The 19760-nt window shown below is 41.5% G+C and overlaps 1 protein-coding gene across 1 annotated transcript in view; it reads right to left on the reverse strand.

Moving 5' to 3' along the window:
• Positions 1 to 209: 209 nt before the first annotated feature.
• Positions 210 to 19760, reverse strand: part of ARHGAP42 (Rho GTPase activating protein 42) — a 318656-nt gene continuing 299105 nt past the window's right edge. The window contains exons 21-24 of the mRNA XM_043482449.1: positions 19346 to 19502; positions 17300 to 17362; positions 5959 to 6038; positions 210 to 5458 (exon numbers count right to left, since the gene is read on the reverse strand). Coding sequence (XP_043338384.1) covers positions 5370 to 5458; positions 5959 to 6038; positions 17300 to 17362; positions 19346 to 19502 — 389 coding nt within the window. The 3' untranslated portion in view covers positions 210 to 5369. The remainder of the gene's footprint in view (positions 5459 to 5958; positions 6039 to 17299; positions 17363 to 19345; positions 19503 to 19760) is intronic.

The raw sequence follows: 19760 nt of genomic DNA on the forward strand, positions 1-19760 counted from the left end.
CCAGTACCCACATTACTAGGAAGTTCCAACATTACAGTTGCTCAGGAAAGATCCAATTATCAGGAAAAAGTTATCAGTTCTGTTATGATTTTTCCATTCAGCCATACCCAAAATGACCATTCACAGTACCTGAAACTTTGATTTTTCTCTATATGGATCCAAGACAGCTGCCCTCTAACACAGTGGGTTTTCAAATACAAAGACTAAATTAAAATGTGCTAAACATAGTTTATTTTTAAAGTAATTTAAAATACAGTGTAAACATACATTAAAGAAATTGTGGCAATTCAGATAAGGAATAACATGAAGTTATTTACATGTTTGTATATGTATGTGTGTGTGTATATATATATATATATATATACATATACACACAAAGTGCAGATAAATACAAGACACTACAAAATAAACAAAAAATTCAATATGATAATTTACTGACAATCATCTTCATACTTATTATTTAATTTGTTATGTTAATTAATGGCTTCAGACAAATTCCTAATACTGAAATATATCATCTAAATATTCAACTTTTATATAAACTATAGTACCTCAAATTTAACAGTATATAAATAGGATTTGAATTTTAAAAAAAAAGTCATCTTCCCTGCCACACTCCCAATGTATTGTAAAGGCTTCAGCTTAGAGTTCAAAAAGGCTCTTGAAATCACAGCCCTCGATCTGTGATGACTTCTCAGCTGTTAAGCATAAATCATGACCGAAGGTACAGAGGCAGACATAAAATCTCCAACATTCTGCATATAAAAAACAACGCACAGCATTAATCTTAGAGACAATGGATTCAAGGCAGAGCTGGGCTCTGGAAGGGAAAGACCATGGGAACCTTGTCGAGAGATGGTGCAAGGGCAGAAAGTGGTCATCTACCTACGGTGGGGCAGGCACCGCCTCCAGCATCGGCGGTCCTCCCGTGGCCCTGGCCGTGACCACCGAGGATGGTGAGGGTCTGCAGCACATGCAGAGACCCCATTCCTCCCTACGGCACCGAGGAAAGGACGCCCAACCTCTGAGCGTGGTGTCCCTCCCGTGAGTGCCACGGAGAGAGGCTGATCTGTTAGACTCCCTAAGTCGCGCAATGACTTCTAACCTTTGGACCAGAACATGTAATCAGTTTTCTGCCTATGGCTTGCTGTGAGTGCTGTCAGTGTACTTGAGATTTCTTGTTTAAAACAGTGAACACAACAGTCCAAAAAAAAGGTGAAAAATCCTATTTATTGATCTGATCCTCTAAAAGTCCATGCCATCCGTAAATGTGAATTTGTCCAAGGTTACTACTACCACATAGATCTGAGGCAGGGAGATACTGGTGACAACAAATGGATACAGTGAATGTGGTGAAGAGATGTGAGAGTCGTTGACAAGTACCTGCATTATGTCTGAGGATCAACAGGAGACAGGTAGGGTACAGATTATTCAGAAGTCTACTCAACAGGCTAATAATTCTCTGGGAAAAGTGTTTTGATTTTGGAAGGTAAGCAAACAGGTAAGAGGCAAAAGTTAACAGCAACATCTACTCAAAGTGGGAAACTTATACTAATGAAGAAAATAACTTCTGGACAGTAATTAGGTCTCTACTTTTTTCCTTTAGCAAATGACATGACTTTGGGGTCTAACTCAGTGATGTTAGGTCATAGTAACAGCTGCGAATTACAAATGCATTGTAAAACTAACTGAAATGAGTCCACCTCTAACTTCAGTCAACAAAGTACAAATCAAGATGGAGTTCTAACTGCTGATTAAGGCACCCCAAATATCGAACTGGGGGAGGCATACTAAAAATGGAAGGGGTTTGAAGAAAGGCTCTGAGGGACCCTTGTAAACCAGCATCCTTGTGAATGAGACCCTGCACATCAGACACGCACAGACCTGAAGAAGGCCGGGAGTGAGGAGCTAGCAGGTTTTATTTCCCAAGACTGCAGAGCAGATTCAGTTTCCTGACATCATGGTGGATTTTTAGGGGGCATGCCACAATAAGTAAAAGCTATTACCACAAATCATTATGTCTCTTTGCCTTCTTTTCCTATTTGAGAACCTGGAAAGTTTGGAAGGCGCATTTGAAAAAAAAAAAAAACCTCTACCCTTCCTGGAAGAGCCATCAGTGAGCCACGGTTGGGATGCTGGTTATACCCGTTCATGGTGCGAAGCAGAGAGCGAATACAAGGGTAAAAGCACCCCCGCCAAACAAGGAGAAACGGTACTTCCTCATGCCTCACAGACTTCAGAGCGATACAGCGATCATCTCACTGCTCAGGCATTCACACAAAACAAAAGCCTTCACTTAACCGACTGCTGCTTATAAGCCGGCAGATGTGGTACAAGAGTCACCTGTGAGACACAGGGAGGTCTTATACTCAAGGACATCTTCATCTAACAGATGAGATGACTGCCTTGGACTCATCAGTCTCCCACACCCTCATTCTACTGTCAGCAGTGATTAGGGTGCCCACCTGGCCTGAAGTTTCCAAGGTGTGGATGTGGCAATTCTAAGGTATCCTCACTGAGTCTCTGAGAGGCTACAGTTTCATTACTGAAACACTGTTGTCATTTCAAATGTGATCTTCTTGTAGTGACTGACATGTACCTTCTGGTATAATGACTATTCCATGTGATCACAGCACATGCCCTGGTTTTCTCAATGTTCATAAATACTTTTATCTGTTGGAAACATTTCTAGGGAAAAGCAGCTTCATTTGAGCAGTAGCATAGGGCCATGACTTGCTTCCATGAACAATCAATGTGATGGAAAAAGAACCATTCTCACAAATCTGTGAGATTAAAACTTCAAACAAAAGCATAACTGGGACAAGCATTTCGCAGCTTGTTTCAAAAAAGGGACCATATCAAGTACTGTCACAGTATATGACTCACCATGAAGAAGGAGAGGGGCTTCATGCCCATGACTTTTAGAGCAAAAGGTTTAATTCCTCACTGACCATCTGTAGAATTAGCTCACAGACAACTCAGAGGCAGGAACATGCTGGCCATGTTAAAGGAAAATGAAGGTTGAGATTTCTCTCTGCAGCAGCAAGTGAAGAAGGACTCTGAATCTCTTTTCAGAGTCAAGTTGGTCTTTGAAAGAAAATCAATTTGCCTTAAGAGGCTTTAATTTAGCAGGATGCCAGATGCTAGCAAGGGTGCTTAAATTGAGGGTGCTGTGGATGAAGAACCAGGTCCCCTAGAGAGACCACCTCTGTTCCAGCAGAGGGCAGTCAGGATGCCAGCAATGCAATTTCTAAGGACCACCAAGGATCTAGAGGTCAAGAAGCTCTAGCAACACATAATCATAGTATACAAAAATCAACAGTAGCAGGTAAAAAAAAAAAAAAAGGAGACAAATGTATCCGATTTTTTCATTATATTACTGATTTTTACAACATTAAATATTTTCCATTCCTTTATTTCCATGCTGATATTTATTTCCGGTTGTAATTCTGCCTACTGTTATTTTCTTTACCTCTAAATCCTAATCCATTATTCCATTTTTAATTTTAAAAGCATAAATGCTCCAAGGCATAGTTGTGTATGTATATAATTTAACCTATTAACTCTAGAAACATTAACTTAAAGTAGAAGAGATGGAGATCACAAAGCAGTATCATGTAAAAAGAACTGTCTACAGTCAATACCTGAGTGTCTATACAGTGAAGACCTTTGAAGTAGCATGTACAATACTGTGGCCAAGCGGGCCAGTGCTGTGGCAATCCATGGCAGAGAACCAGCTTTTGGGAATCTTGAGAAGAAAGGCTCTTTGCCACATGCAGATATGTTAGAAATAGTATGAGGGTTATTAAATAGAAATAATAGAAGAAGTGGTCAACATATGACCAGACAATTATGGTATATATAAATGTATAGTAAATACCTATTTCTATGCTCTATAAATACAGTGAAATTTCTATTAAAGGCTGTAAATTGAAAGGCATAATGGAAAATTATATATGACTTTATTCCTGCTAAAGATGATGAAATAATTTCAAAATAATTTAAGAATCCTGTACCTTTATGTTAAGATTATGCCTCAACTAATCATAGACTTTAGAAGGCATAGTGTTCCAACCACTGTCTTAATACATCATCTTTATCATTTGGAGCCAAAAGGGTATCAATAAAATCCTCGGACACATTACAGAATAACAAGTAGAATTTAAGCTGTATGCTTGTATACTGTACTTTTCCATCATTTTCCTATCATTGTAATTACACATTTGTGATACCACTATACTGATTCTAGCAGAGGGTATGTGCATATCACTTATCAGTATTTATGTTAACGGAGTAAAATTTCATAAAATCTCAAAGTAATACAGACAGTTTTACACATCCTCCAAACCAGGGATCAGCAAACCATGACCCATAAGTCAAATCTGGCTTGCCACCTGCTTTTGTACGGCACATCAGCTATAAATTTCTATTTTTAAATGGATTTTTTTTTTAAAGTCAAAGAAGCTTAATATCTTATGGCATGACAGATTCACAATTTCAGATTTCAGCGTCGCGAAAGAAAGCTGTATTGATACACAGGCACACCCATTCACATGTTGTCTGTGACTGCTCTCCACTACAACGGCAGTCTGAACAGGGTGATGGAGACAACAGGTCCTGCCAAGCCCAAAGGATTTCCTATTAAGCTTCTGCAGAAGTAGTTTGCTGATCCCTGCTCTAAGCACATAGACGGCATCTGGAATGCTGGACAGAGTGTCTACAGCAGAATCAGTGTATGACTTAACTTGGTTTCATTTACAGACACCATATACATTACTGCTTTTGAACATTATCATTTACTTGGTAAACAAATAAAAATAAACTTATGTCAAAAAAAAACCTTATTTCTTGAAATGTTTAGGACCAGCAAAACAATCATATATAAAAGCAGTATATTTTTAAGAAAAAATAATAAATGAACAGATTAAATTACATTTTTTTAGCAATGATTTCAAGGTTTCTCAGAGAATACCAGACAGTAACGGCAGGTCTTAAAAGTCTTATAGCAGATTTCTGGTTTCCAAATTTCTGGGATGTAGTACTTAACACAGTATTTGAGATTTTTATAAATGTTATTAAAGAGACATTGTGGAGAGTTACTTATTAAAAAAAAAAAAAAAAGCAGGGGATGGGAATAAGCTATTTCAAAATAAGAAATCAGCCCAAGATAAAAAAAGAATGGCAAACAACTTAAACATTTTTTTCCCTTTCTGTTAATGGAGCTACATATTCTGCTGTGGAAAACTCACTAGAAATGGATTATTTTTCATTTTAATGGGCTGATCCTTATATCTGTGTCAGATAAAATCATAGCACTTATTACTTGTTACCATGGATACCATGAAGATACTGCCGTCCACTAAATAGCATTAGAGGAAGACAACGTAATTTTCTGGGACGAGTCCTGTTTTGCCTTCATAAGTTGCCTTCAACCATCCTGGTTCCACTGATGGGTACACTGGCAAAGACAAAAATACATGAATAAATACCACTCAGTCAACATTAGCTTCAAATAATTACACACACAAATGGCTAAAAATCCACATCAGATCATATGCATATACTCAATTTGTCAAAACAACGTCACAGGACCTGTAAAGCTGGAAATGCCTTTTGCATTCATATAACCAATCACTCCGGTAAGGAAGATCCCCTGAAGAAGGGAATGCCTACCCACTCCAGTATTCTTGCCTGGAGAATCCCATGGATGGAGGAGCCTGATGGGCTACATATAGTCCAAGGGGTTGAAAAGAGTCGGACACACTGAGTAACTAACACTTTCACTTGCCCTCTCTCTGACACAGGAGAGGAAATCTGTTCCAGGGGAATCTGATGTGTTTACTGGTGCAGCTACAAAAGGCAGGCCTGGGCTGGATCCTGAGTCTCCTGGTTGTTACTTTAGACTGCTCCTGTGTCCTTCAGGACGGTAACCTTAGCGCAGGGAACGGGTGGACTTACCGTTGGAGAATAGCGCCCCCTGTGGGAAGGAAAGCTCATGGCTGTGCTCTGCTTTACAGGAGTACATGGCTTTGGCTTGGCTGAAAGAGCAAGAGGCAATCTGTGAAAACCGCAACACTCAAGGATGTTTGCACTGGACACTATTCTTAAAAAATGACACTAGCTTTCAGTTATGATTGAAGCATGATATACACAGTGTGCATATAGAAGCATGCATGAGTGCATTTCACAAAGTGCACACGCCCGTGTAACCAGCGCACACGGACAGCACAACCAGAGCCTTTCTCGTGTTTCCAGGCAGTGCTCCCAAGAGTAACCACCTGGCTTAGAGCAAATGAAGTAAGCTAGTTTTAAAGAATGCCAGGATTTGTTAGGATTCTGCTAAAGAGGCTATTTTCCAGCTCCACAGGGGTTCACAGGTACCTTAAAGCACGATGCATTTACTTGCCACTTTAATTTCAGAGTATCAGAGGTGAGCTCCACATATTAAAAGGCCTAGAGGGTATGGAAAATTAAGTGGGCGTGATATAAGAAAAACAATAGGATAAGCTGATGATGAAGGGGATCCAACAACAGCCTCACTGTCAGGGGGACATGGAGACGGGTCTTTGTAAACCACAGTATACGCAGCTCTTAAAAGGGAAGCCAGTACTCCTCTCCGACATCTGCTCCCATATGGGAATTCAGTCTTCATGTAGGCAGATACTCTGGCTTTTTTAAATAGGAGTCAGAATTTCCGAGTTTTGTATGAGACCTCCTTAAAATGATCTGAGCTAACACTAAAAAGCCATCATCTGAGGCTGCTAACCAAGTCACCTAATCAGTGAAGTCGCCTTTACTCTGCAACATCGAATGACCTGACTACACTCCTCACCATCTCTACTTCAGCCAGAGTCCAAGCCAAGATCATCTCTACCATAGCTCATGGAATGGCCCCCTAACTTCCTAAATCCTCTGGGTTTCTTTCCTCTCCTGTCCCCTTGCCATCCATTCTACACAGAGCAACCCAGAGGGCAGTTTGAAAGGTTTTGATGATCACGTGGACTTCCCTGAAAACCACCCACCAGCTGGTTCCCAACTCTGGCCTCCACGCTGTACCCAACCAGGCGCCTGCTGGGGTCTCCTGCTTCTTCTGAACCTGCCTCTATGCACCTGCTCTACTTGCGTCACACTGGCCTGCCTTCTCCCCCTCAAACACGCCGAGCCCATTCCCTCCTCAGGGCCAGATGAGATTCCTCCTGGTCTTCACTCAGCTCTGGCCTTCTAGTTTACCTTAAACCTCCTGAGCTTCACTGAAGGCCAGGTCTTCCCTGCAACACACTCTAAAACAGTCCCAGGCAACTTCACATTCCCGTTTTAAGTCTGAATGGTATTCTGTTGTCATTGTTGGACAGAAGTTATCTTCTCTTCCAATCAGAATGCAACCTCTGTGAACAATGCCTGATGCTAAACAGTAACTCAGTAAATATCTGCTGAATGAATGAGTATTTAAAAAAAAAAAAGGGAAGATGCTGTGGTCCCAACCTTTTTGGCACCAGGGACTGGCTTCATGGAAGACGATTTTTCCATGGACTGGGGGTGGGGGGTGAGGGACGGTTTCAGGATGATTTAAGCACGTTCCATTTACTAAGCCGCCACTGATCTGTTGGGAGGTGGTAATGAGAGCAAGGGAGAGCAGATGTAAACACAGATGGAGCTTCTCTTGGCTGTCCATGCTCACCTCCTGCTCTGCAGCCCTTCCTGACAGGCTGCCGCCGGGCACCAGTCTATGGCCTGGAGGCTGGGGACCCCTGCTATGGACTCTTTCTACATGATGAGTCCTTTAAAATTTCCAAGGTACCCTGTCTTTCCTGCCTGAGGTCCCAATACTTTATCTGCGAAGAAGCATCAGCAGTATTTGCATTTGCATCCTTGCAAAGCAACAGTGTAACATGATGATTACATTTCTCTGTTGGAACAAAACTCTGGATCTTATCTCCATACTTTCAGGATGAGGCTCGGTCACCTAAACCAGGGTTTCCAAGTGGCTACTGAAGATCAGAAAGGTTAGAGAGGAGAACTATGGCCCTGCCCCCAGAGTCTTTTTCTTATGAGGTGGGTCTCAGGCTGTACTTTCAAGAACTTGGCTAGAAGGGTCTGCAGCAAGCATGTTTAAGAAGGACCGACCACTAGCCCACACAACCCCACTTCCCAGTTAAACGTGGCTTAAAGGAAGAGCTGATGAAGTGGACGCACCCCGAGAAGGACAGAGCTTCACAGTAAAGGGGAGCCACGCGCATGCATGCTGCACGTGGGTGTGCTGGCTGACATGGGCTGGGGGCAAGGAGAGGGTGCCGCCAAGCTACGAAGACTTCTGAGGATGAGACTCGGGACCTGACGCAGAAAGAACGTTAATTGTTCATATAAATCTTCCAGTCAAATATACTCATTTGATCTGATATAATCTGGTGTATCTTGATCTGATATTCATAAAAAGAAAAACACTCTTCACTATCACTTATATATAGAATCTTAGGGAAAAAAACAACAAATGAATATAACAAAACAGAAACAGACTCACAGATACAGAGAACAAATAGTTGTTACCAGTGGGAAGAAGAACTGGGAGACGGGTCAAACAGGGGTGGGGACTAACGGATAAAAATTACTTGTATAAAATAAATAAGCAACAGGGATATACTTTATAGCACAGGGGCAAACAGTCATTATTTCATAATAACTTGAAATGGAGTATAATGTACAAAACTATTATATCACTATGCTAAAAACCTGAAACTTATATAATGTTGAATTTTTAAAAATGCATTTTCTAGGGACCATTCTCAGACTTATTACACTAGAATCTCAGGTGTGGAGGTGGGGGTTGGGAGCTGTTATTTAAAAAATATAACCTTAGGTGATTGTTCTTTTTTCTGAGCTTCATTGAGATATGATTGACAAATAAAACTGGGTATGTTTATTAAAAAATAATTTGATCTGATATCTGATACAATTGAAGGTTGCAGAGCCATTTCTCTAAAAATACATAAAGACTTTTTAAAATGTCAAATTTTCTAGCAGCAATGATTTCCACCAATAAATACTATCTTATTACCTTGAATCATTAAAATAAATTAAGAGATACATAAGGAAACAAATTCTAGAGTTATAGAAATGATTAAGATATAGTAATTCTTGCAATGATATATCTCATACTTCAAATGCAACCTAATTAATTTATAATAATATTTCAGATATGAGTGTACTTAGAGTATTGTATGAGACTGGATGGTGAGGGAACACACGCAGAACAATATCATTAAATGAATGGATACTGTTAAATGTGTCAAAATACACCGCACAAAGTAATATCTGTTACAACTTTCCAATTATCAGTGCATGTGACTTAAACAACTATAATTTTCTTCCACTGAGATCTGTAACTACAGGTTACAGCTCAGTTCAGAGCTCTGATGATTTAATGTAGAATTCTATGACAGTGAAGTTTTCTTTCCAGGTGCTAATGCTTTTTCTTTTACTGTCTTGGTGTATTGAAGAAGATGTGAAAATAACACTGTCACCTATTGAGTCTGTTCACAAGATTGTAATATCCTTTGAAAAGGATTTTGAGGATCCTACTTTCTGTTGCATTGGAGAGTAAGGTAATGATGCTTGCTATCCTGAAAGCCCATTTCTTCCCTTATAGTTTTGAAGATGATCTGTTCACAAGCCCCATTCCTAATGCTAAACACTGTCTAATGCGAACGAGTGGACTTATACAGGTTTGACAAGGTCAGTGTGAGAAATTCACAAGGCTCATCTTAATCATAAGCAAAATAAAAAATTCACCAAATCAAAACTGATACAATGTTTTCTGAAGGGCTACTTAACAACGACACAGACACACACTTGCCGTCTCTCACATACACATTTTGTATGCTAAGAATTTCACTTCTGAAGAGAGCAGGAATGTACTTCTGAGGGGAGAAGAAGATATAGTCAGAAGCGCAGCAAAGAAGTAACATACACAACAGCAAAGTTAAAAACAAACAGATCGCAACAATCTAAGTGTTCATCAGTAGAGAATTTAATAAAATACACCAAATTCAATGAATTAGTAGGTAGTTATTATGAATAAACCTACAGAGGAACACACACAGGAGCAGTATTAGGAGGTAAGGCAAATACTTTACAGAAAAATTAGTCACCAGCAAGACCTCTCAACTGCCCAAGATAATCTGCAATAAACATTTATAAATAATGCAATAAGCACACACTTGCTTCTTGGTCATTGGTTGGAGATTTTTTAAAATTAGTTACACACCCTTTTCTTAGGTTTTTGTCAACAAAAATGAGCTGTTTCTGGCTTGGATATCTGAGTGTTGGATGCCTCAAAGCTACAAGTCTCTCATGGGAGCTTGTAGAGTTAAAGCTGCCATGTCAAAGAAAGAATATTGCAACTCTAATAAAAATGAACTGAACATATGAACAAAGTCTTTTAAAATTAAAATGTGTATTTTATCTATTTACCCAGCAATTCTGTTGAGCATCTACTTTGTTGGGCACCATGGTAAGAGGAACACCAGGAGCACCACCTTCCTGGGTCTTTTTCTGTGCTCTCTACAGAGGAGTGGGTCTCTAAGTGCTCTCAAGGGAATCTGGAAGGAGGGGCAGGCGGGACCTGAGAGGCACTGCTCTGATAGCTAATGGAACGTGTATGAGGATCCATTTATTTCCCACTATGTCAGATATTAGGGCTTCCCTGGTGGCTCAGTTGGTAAAGAATCTGCCTGCCATGCAGGAGACCCAGGTTCGATCCCTGGAGAAGGGTATGGCAACACACTCCAGTGTTCTTGCCTAAAGAATCCCATGAACAGAAGAGCCTGGAGGGCTATAGCCATGGGGTCGTGAGTCAGACACGACTGAATGACTGACACTCTCATGGCAGATATTTAGGAGATCTGCAGAAACGTAAAATAAGGCCAGTTTAGGGGATGAAATGCAAGTTTAGGGGATGAAATACAAGTTCCAGGCGATGAGCATTGTTAAGGGACAGAGGCTGACTGCAGCTCGGGGGGTGCATGGGGACAGCAGAGGAGCAGACTTCTGTGTGGCTTAGCTCAGGGGAAGAGGGAAAACAACTGTTGTCTTAGAAATATGACCTTTGGAAGAGGGAAGAAATGGGAAGGTGAGACCCTATCATGACCTTAGGGGTAGGCACACAAACTTTCTAACTAGGTGTTACAGAAAACAGTGATCCCCATATACTGGGGGTCTTGTGATCATCCAGATGACTTCGGTCATATAATGAATTTATATTTTGAAAGGAAACTTACATATTTCTTTGGTCTAACCTCTATAATGTGGAAATGAAGGTCAAGAGAAATTAACATTATGGCAGTCAGGCTAAAACCTACATCTCTTGATTGCTGACCTAGTGCATACCTGGTGAGTCCACTTAAATGTCATCTGTAAAATCTCAAGATAATGTCACTGAGAAAATCACTTCTATTAATAACAGCTGACTGTTAATGAAGAGTGAACAATCACATCTACACAGTGCTATTGTTATATTTTAGTTATATGAACTTATTTTTATTTTAAATAAATTCATAAACATTTAAAATTTTCTCAGTTTAAATTTCTAATACCACAAGTATTAATAGATATAACTCACACAAACAAAAGCTCTTTGGAGATCTTCAGTAAGTTTTTTAATTGTGTAAGTTGTTTTGAGACCCAAAACTTTTGAGAACCACTGTCAACTGATAAGACTAGATGCCTGTGCATCAAAATGCAGTTCTCTCTAGGGGATGAAACGAGTGGTGGTTTTCATTCACTTTTTTTAGTGTTTTAGTATTCTCCATATTCTCTTAAAAAAAAGAAAAATTAAGCTATTCTTAATAGCCATGGCTTCCTTTGTCTTCCTTATGAGTGTTCTATCTTATGTGTGTCTCACATGAGTCACTGTGCTCTGAACCAGTGACCTACAGCCTTTTATTTATTTATTTTAAATTGTGTATTTATTTATTCAGCTGTGCTAGGACTTAGCTGTGGCAAGTGGGATCTTCAGTTTTAGTTGCGGCATCAAGTTATCTAGCCAGGAATTAAACTGGGCCCCCTACGCTGGGAGCACAATCAGAGCCACTGGACCACCAGGGAAGTTCCCTCAGCTTTTAAACAGTCAAACTCACTAGACGAGAAGACTGTGCTGAGGCTTGCTTTGTAATCATAAAAAAAAGATTGTTTTTAGATTATTGTAACAGAAAATCTGACTGCTTATAATGAGTCAAGCACTCAATTCTTAATTCTCTTATTTCTCAAGCATGTAATTCTCAATTAAACCTTCAGAAGATATTGGTATACCTTGCCTAAATTATACTACTTTAAAGTGTATTTCCCCACTGCCCAACTGTACCTGATTGAGATGGAGGTGAGAGCTTTATGGGTCCTGTTTTCCACAGGCTTTTGTAATGCTGAGACAGAGCCGAGCTCCATTTGCCTCTTGAAAGCATTTTATAGGTTGAGAGAAACATTTAGTACTATGGCATTTTTCTCTATTCCAATGGCTCTCAAAGGTTTCGATATACATAAGGATCACTTGGGGAAGTTGTCAAAAATACATATTCCCTAGGCCCCAGTCTCAGATACTATGGTGTATAGAGTCTGAGCAAATTCAAGAATCTTCATTTTAACAAGTCTGGCATGACAAGTTCCTTTGACAGAGAAAGCGGCCCCTCCCACCCCACTGAACCCAAATTCTGAAAGGTTTCCAGTGAGGTCTTAGAGGTAGAAACCAATGCCTTCCTCTAATGATCTCCTTGATCTTTGGTTAGCATCCATCTCACTGACCTGGCTTTCTCCTCATGATCATTCCTTCACCTTTTTTGCCTGACCCTTAAATGAAACCAGTGCTCACAGGCCATTTCCCCCATGCAGGAAGCCCCAGCACTGGGTAACCCCACCTTCATCTACGCAGTGTGGCCGCTCTGCACAAGTTTCTCAAATGGCATCAAGCTTCACGCTCTCCTGGCTCCAGCTGCAGGTCTCTGCCTCTCAGTGCGCCTCAGACTTCTCAGACAATGAGGCTAAAACTCTCCCTGCCCTTCTATGTACTCACACAAGCTGAACTCAGAAGCTAAATCACCATTCTTTCTTGCAGTCAGTCTTAAAAACCTAGAATCTTCTTTACCTGTCTCTCATTCCCAATATCAAAGCAACTGCTCAACTCTAGTTCTATCCATAAAATTCTCCTTACAGTTTATCATGCTTTTGTTAATGCCCTATTTAAGGTCTTTTAAATATCACCTGTTCCATCTTAAATGGTTTTCTCCCCATCAACAACCTCCTAGAGAAGCCAGCTCAATTTATCTGACCAAGTGCATCACTGATTAGATCAGCTCTTTGCTCAATGACTCCCAGAGCCGCAGTCAATGCAGAAGTGTTACTTTTCTGTTGCTCAAGACCATCCACTAAAATCTCCCAACTGTGGGCTCTTTCCCATAATGGCTGGTCTCCCTACGACCCACTACTGGTTCATCCTTCTTTGAGGTCCTGAAATTCAAGAGTACCCTAAGTTCCCTAGAAGGAAATCAAAATAGGTATTGTGGGAGGTCAGTAAGGGAAATATCCTCAACTTTTGTTGTTCAGTTGTATTTAATGGTACAAAAGGGTTTCAAGTGACTGATAAATGTCCAAATACCCAATATATATTAATTAAAGGCTTGAATACCTTAAGTAGTTTCAATGATAATAGTTATAACAATATTAGCTATTATTGCAGAGGCAGTATATGGACAGCTGACTGTGTACTTCAAATACATTGCTTCCTACACTGATAATCTGTCAAAAAGGGAATAATGACCTTCACTTTATAGATTAAAAAAGTGTATTTTCCAGAGTTCAGACCAAGGTGACAGAGTAAGAGAATGTGGAGCTCATCTCCCTCTGTGAACACACCAAAACTACATCTACATGTGGAACAGTTCTCACTGAAAACTAACCAGAAACTGGCAGAAGAACTCCTGTACAACCCAGGCTGAAACATACACACGTAACGAAGGGAAGAAAAGCATCTGAATCGGGACTCGTGCCCCTGAGTGGGGACTTGTCCTAGACTCGTCCAGGAAGTGAGCCACAGCCTGGGGGCCCCAGTCCTGAGGTCTTGAGTAGGAGAGAAACCCTGGCTGGCTGGAGGGCTGGGGGAAGCCTGACTCCTTTTGGGAGGGGCAGGAAGGAGACAGGTCGACCCTCGCCGTTGCAGGGTTTCCTGTGATCTCCTTGCTCAAGCCAAGCTAATGCTCCATCGCCACTGACTCCACATTCCAGCACAGTGCTGGATTTCTCCCGTGACTCGGGAAGAGACTTGACTGTGGGGTGCACAGGTGAGCCAGGGCCCGGCAGAGCCTGGGGGGCAGAGCGCCTACTCCAGCAGTGGATCAGAAGCTACCCAGACCACTGACAGTGGCCGTCCTACCACGGCTCCTTCCCACCCCACCCCATGCACACAGGGTCCACGTGGGCCCTGCCGACCCTGTGAAGTCAGCTGGTGAGCAGCCGTGAGGAACAAACGGGGCTTGCACCAGAGGCTGTGTCCGAGCAGACCCATGGGTGTCTGCACAAACAGCGCGTTGGGCCTCGGTCTGCAGCTGACGTGGGCTGGGAGTCAGCCTGAGCCCCACCTGCGTTAGCATCTCAGGGGCAAGGGTCCCGATGCAGGGAGACAGGAAAACACACCTCAGGGGTACAGGGCTTCCCTGGCGGCTCAAACAGTAAAGAGTCTGCCCGCAATGCTGGAGACCTGGGTTCGATCCCTGGATCAGGAAGATCCCCTGGTGAAGGACATGGCAACCCATTCCAGTATTCTGCCTTGGGAAATCCCATGGACGGAGGAGCCTGGCGGGCTACAGTCCCCAGGTTTGCATGGGCCCAAACAGTTGGGTATGACTGAGTGACTTCACTTTAAAGGGGACAGAGCCAGGTCAGGCCAGACCATCAGGGCTTCTGCTCCATGAAAGTGAGATCAGTCCCGGTCCCTGGCAGGGCAGTGATGGTCCCTGAGCAGAGAAGCAGCCTCACTCACACTCTGCGGAGGCTCTGGTTCCTCCAGCACCAGCCACAACCCTGAGCAGGCTGAGAGCGGCCAGCACATCCTGAGAAAAGAGATGACTCGGGTCCACGTCAAACCCACCTCTTCCAACAAAGGCACTGGGCACACACAGTCTGTACAGGGATGTGCCACTTAAGCTTCCCCTTTGAAGGCCTAAAGAGGCAGCTATTTTACCTAAATGCATAAAGGCATACAAGGTTAAGCAAAATAAAAGGACAGGTGAAAAGTTATGACACCGTCCACAAGTACTGCGGACTAAGACTTAATCTTCAGTGTGTCACTGAGTGAGCTCTAAATTTATGCTGACAGCTTATTAGAAGTGGATTTAGAGTATTTGGAGTGTAAAAGTATGTTTTAAATGCATAGGATGAGTGTTGAACATGTAAGTAAACTTACTGTATAACAGCTTCATTAATTTACTGTCATACTAATTTATTTCATTAATACCTTGCTGTCTTCAAGCTCTTAAAAGATTATCTCTTTGATTCCAGTACTTAATAGATTGTTTAGCATTTCCTAATAAAAGGGCTCCATCTAGTGGAGCAATTCAATCATTTTTGCAAGACAGAAGGTAGCAAGGTTAAATTCCTTATATTAAGGCCTGACAGTGGTGATAGTTTCAGGGAAATGCTTGTTCTGACGTGCACAGTGCCTAGTCTTCACCTTGCCTTGATAAAAAGGCAGAAGATGGAGGTAAGGTACATGCAAGTATGCCGGGATTTACTATATAAATTCAAGGCATTAACCATCAGTAAGACACCAAAGTGGCTCTCCTCTAAAAACACTAATTTACGGGTGTGCTCGCTAAGCTTTCGAAAACAGAGTTTGAAGTTTATTGTTGTCTCTAGTAAGTAGGACAAGCCTTATATTGTGTAGGTGCTTAAGAACTGCTGAAAAGGTCCACATACTTTTACAAGGTCAATAAAAATGCTATGGCTGAATAACTTCTAAAAGAACTATATAGTAATACTTTAATCATATCTGACTCCTTTCCTTCACAGCCTCAAGTAGCTGGTTGTGGCCAGCTCAAAATTTCCTGGGTACATCCAAAAAACAAAAAAATCTAGGTTGGTCCTTCAAATGTTCTCATTTATATTCCCTTTCAAAAAGCATTTATTAAATACTTGTGACATGCACTAGTTGCTGATGGTAAAAAAAAAAAAAAATCCATTAGCTTAGACATATTCAAAATTAAAACCAAAGTCTAACAAAGATGAGAGAATCAATTTGTAGTAAGAGGAGAGGAAGCAGGAACCTTAGAAGCAAGCAAATGAATAGCAGCAAGACATAATAATTCATATCCTGTTAACAATGGAGCAGAAGGTAAAATCTGAAAACCCTGAATGGCGCGGAGCACTCAAACAGCAGCGCTGCCTGGGGTAATCAGCTCTGCAGCGCCACGGGGGCCACGAAGAATGAGCACAGTGCGGACCTAGGGACTGTCACACCGAGTGAAGCAAGTCCGCCAGAGAAGGGAAGACATGGTATGACATCCCTCAGATGTGGAATCGAAAAAGAAATCACACAAATGAACTTACCTACAAAACAGACTTAGAGAATGAACCTATCGTTGCTGAGGGTGGGGGGGAGAAGGAGGGGGAAGGGACAGTGAGGCAGCCTGGGATGGACATGCACACACTCATATTTAAAATGGGTAATCAACAAGGACCTAGTGTCCGGCACAGGGAGCTCTGCTCAATGTCACGTGGCAGCCTGGATGGGAGGGGGTTTGGGGGAGAATGGACACGTGTACATGTGGCTGAAACTATCACAGCATCGTTTGTTAACTGGCTATACTCCAGTATCATACAAAATTAAAAGTTAAAAAAAAAGAAAATGTATGCAGTCTTTGGTGCATGTTCATGAAGCTTCTTCCAGAAAAAAAAAAAAAAATGCATTAAATTTTACAAGACCAAAATATACATTTGAAAATTTTCCACAAACTGTCATCAAAAAAGTCTTTGGTGTACAAAGAGTTATTGCAACTTGTCTTTTAGAAAACCTGTTTGCTTAGAACTCTTCCTTTGTGAAGGTTTTAACAAACAAGGTACTGCAGTAACACTCTTGAGATGCTACATGCTGTGTATGTATATGGTCATGACCATTTATTCCCCTGCCAAGAGACAGCAGACGTGAATTTGACCATTTGCAGAAGTGAGGGGCAGAGCAGTCAAAGATGACCTGCCACATCAACACAAAACCATGTCACCACTATTTCTTTTTTATTTTTTTACTGGAAAGTTGAGAACTTACCGTCCAGAAGAAACTGACTTAACTGAACCAACGTTTTCAAATAGTTGGGCCTTTGCTGCCACACTGAAAAACAATTTCAAAATGCAAGTTTCATTAAAATGCATTTCACAGCTCAAAGTGAAAATCAGAGCTAGCAGTTAACCAAACAAAAAAAATGAGTTAAAATTTGCCCCAAAATATGAACTGAATTTTAATTGTTTTAAGTTCTAATACAGAAGTAAGTTTCAGATCTAGTGTCTCGTTCACTGAGTACCAGATGGGAATAAACCTGCATCTCCTTCCTCTGGGGATCACACTGTCTGCATTTTTTGCACCTCAGAAAACTGTGGGAGCAGAAGAAAAGGAAGCTTTTATCTCCCACTCCACTCCTGGAAGTCCTGCTGTTGACTCCATGGAGCCACGAGGGAAGAGTCACATCAACAAGATAAAACAAGAGCTGCTTTATACTCTCATAGTCAAGACAAAACAAATCCAAAAACTGTTTCATGTATTTTTAAAATACTTGAACATACTTCCTATAAAGTGAAAAGAGAGAAATCTGAAAATATGACCAACAAGTAAATTTGTGGATTCAAGTCTTGTTTCAAAGCATGACACGGGAAAGGCAACATATGAAAAGTAAGCCTATAGGGTAGAATGAAAAGAACGAAAACTAATGTAACCCAGCTAACTAGATAAGTTCCTATATTTACTAGAAGAGAATATAAATTTATTTGAATGATGTTTTAATGAACTGAATATTTAAAATCTACCTTATTTCTTAAACTGACAAACTTTTCTCTCAGAACTGAGTCATTTGATAATCTGCAGGATCATTTTACATCTAACTCAGAACAAACACTCTACAATTTAAGTTCTATTTTATCAGTAAATCACAAAATAGAAGCTCTTCTCTTTCCCTCACAAAGAATAAAGTTTATATTTTCTCATCTCCCTTTACACATTTGGCTTAAAATTCATTTCCCTTAAGGCCTAGAACTATACACACCAGGGAAAGACAAACTGACACAAAATCTGCCTATATTGTGGGAGCTGGATTTGTGACCATGAGAGAGAACGTATGTGAAACTCCCTCTGAGAAACCAAAGGTTCTTGTTAATGGGATGAATGAATGAATGTAAGACGTTGTTCCTATGGAAGCAGGCTTAGTGAAATGTCTTCCTGGACTTTCAGTGGATAATTAAGAGGCCAGCACCACCGCCATATTACAACTGGACGTGGCGTAAGAGGAACAGCACAGACTCAACTGGAGAACCCTGGGTTAGAAGCCTAGCTCCGCCACTTACTAGCCGAGTGAGCGTGGACTGCCTCCCTGACTGCCCATCATCTGTAAAACAAAGTTGACACTGCCTCCTGCAGGAGGACACTGTGGTCCTTAAAATAAGTAACATGTACAAGGATACTCAGCAATAGCTCATGCCGCATCTGGAAAATTGCAGCGAAAGTTGAAACATTAAGATAAAAAGGAGGAAGAACTCTCCTCTTTGGATTCTGATTCCATACTTACCCCACTCCCCACTTTCTCCCATCTGCACCCTCACTGTTCTTGTCTACACACCCGACCCTCCCGGCCTTTACACTTCAGGGTCGTATCCTTCTCTTAGAAGCACACTCTCTTGCCTTTCCCACTCCCTGTTCTCCAGGAATTGTTTAAGTCAGTGAGTATTCAGGTTGGGGAGATGAATGGAGAGAAGAGGAGACCACCCCGGCTAGAAAACAGCTGTATTTCTAACAAAGAGGTAGGACTGAGGATACGGGCAGTCCCAATAGCAGAGTGGTGGGTGTTTAGTTTCCAGACTCCAAACCACTATATTATACATGGCTTTCATGTCCTTAAGGAAAGCCTGCTTCTAAGGAAAGCGCCTGAAGTGTGTACTAACATTCACACCACTTGCAGAAGAGGATAGGGTCCTGCAGAAGTTGGTGGTACCCACTCTACGGATGAGCGTTTGGCTGTGGGAATCCCGAGAGTTCTTTTGCACACGTTCAAGCCCTGTGTACCCACGGGAGACACAGAAAACGCCCAACAAGCACCCTGTCACTTACACGGAGCCGGGGCGCTGGTAGCCGTTGCTGGAGGCGGTGTCCAGCCTTAACCTCCTGCACATTTTTGGAGGCAGATCTGGGTTTGGCGTGGCTTTGGGTGTCTCTTTGGAACCTATGGAAGTTAAACTTTGAATGGATCCGCTGTAGCTCTTGTTTCCTGAAAAGAAAGCCCAAGAAAACAGGCGAGGTGCTATTAGACAAAATAATAGCAATAACACAGTCCATGCACGTAACAAAAGGAAGTCGTTTTCTTTGCGTCCAAATGAGAAGGCACAGAATGTTCTCTGGGCCCAGCAGCCCGTCACTCAGGGAAGATCACAATCAGAAGTAATTGCAAAGCATCACCGCTCAGAGAGGGAAAGTCACAGCACACAGGAGGTTTCAAGCTCCCAGCCCAGGGACAAAGCGGAGAAGC

The sequence above is a fragment of the Cervus canadensis genome, chromosome 11, assembly GCF_019320065.1.
Source record: "Cervus canadensis isolate Bull #8, Minnesota chromosome 11, ASM1932006v1, whole genome shotgun sequence".
Taxonomy (NCBI): Eukaryota; Metazoa; Chordata; class Mammalia; order Artiodactyla; family Cervidae; genus Cervus; species Cervus canadensis.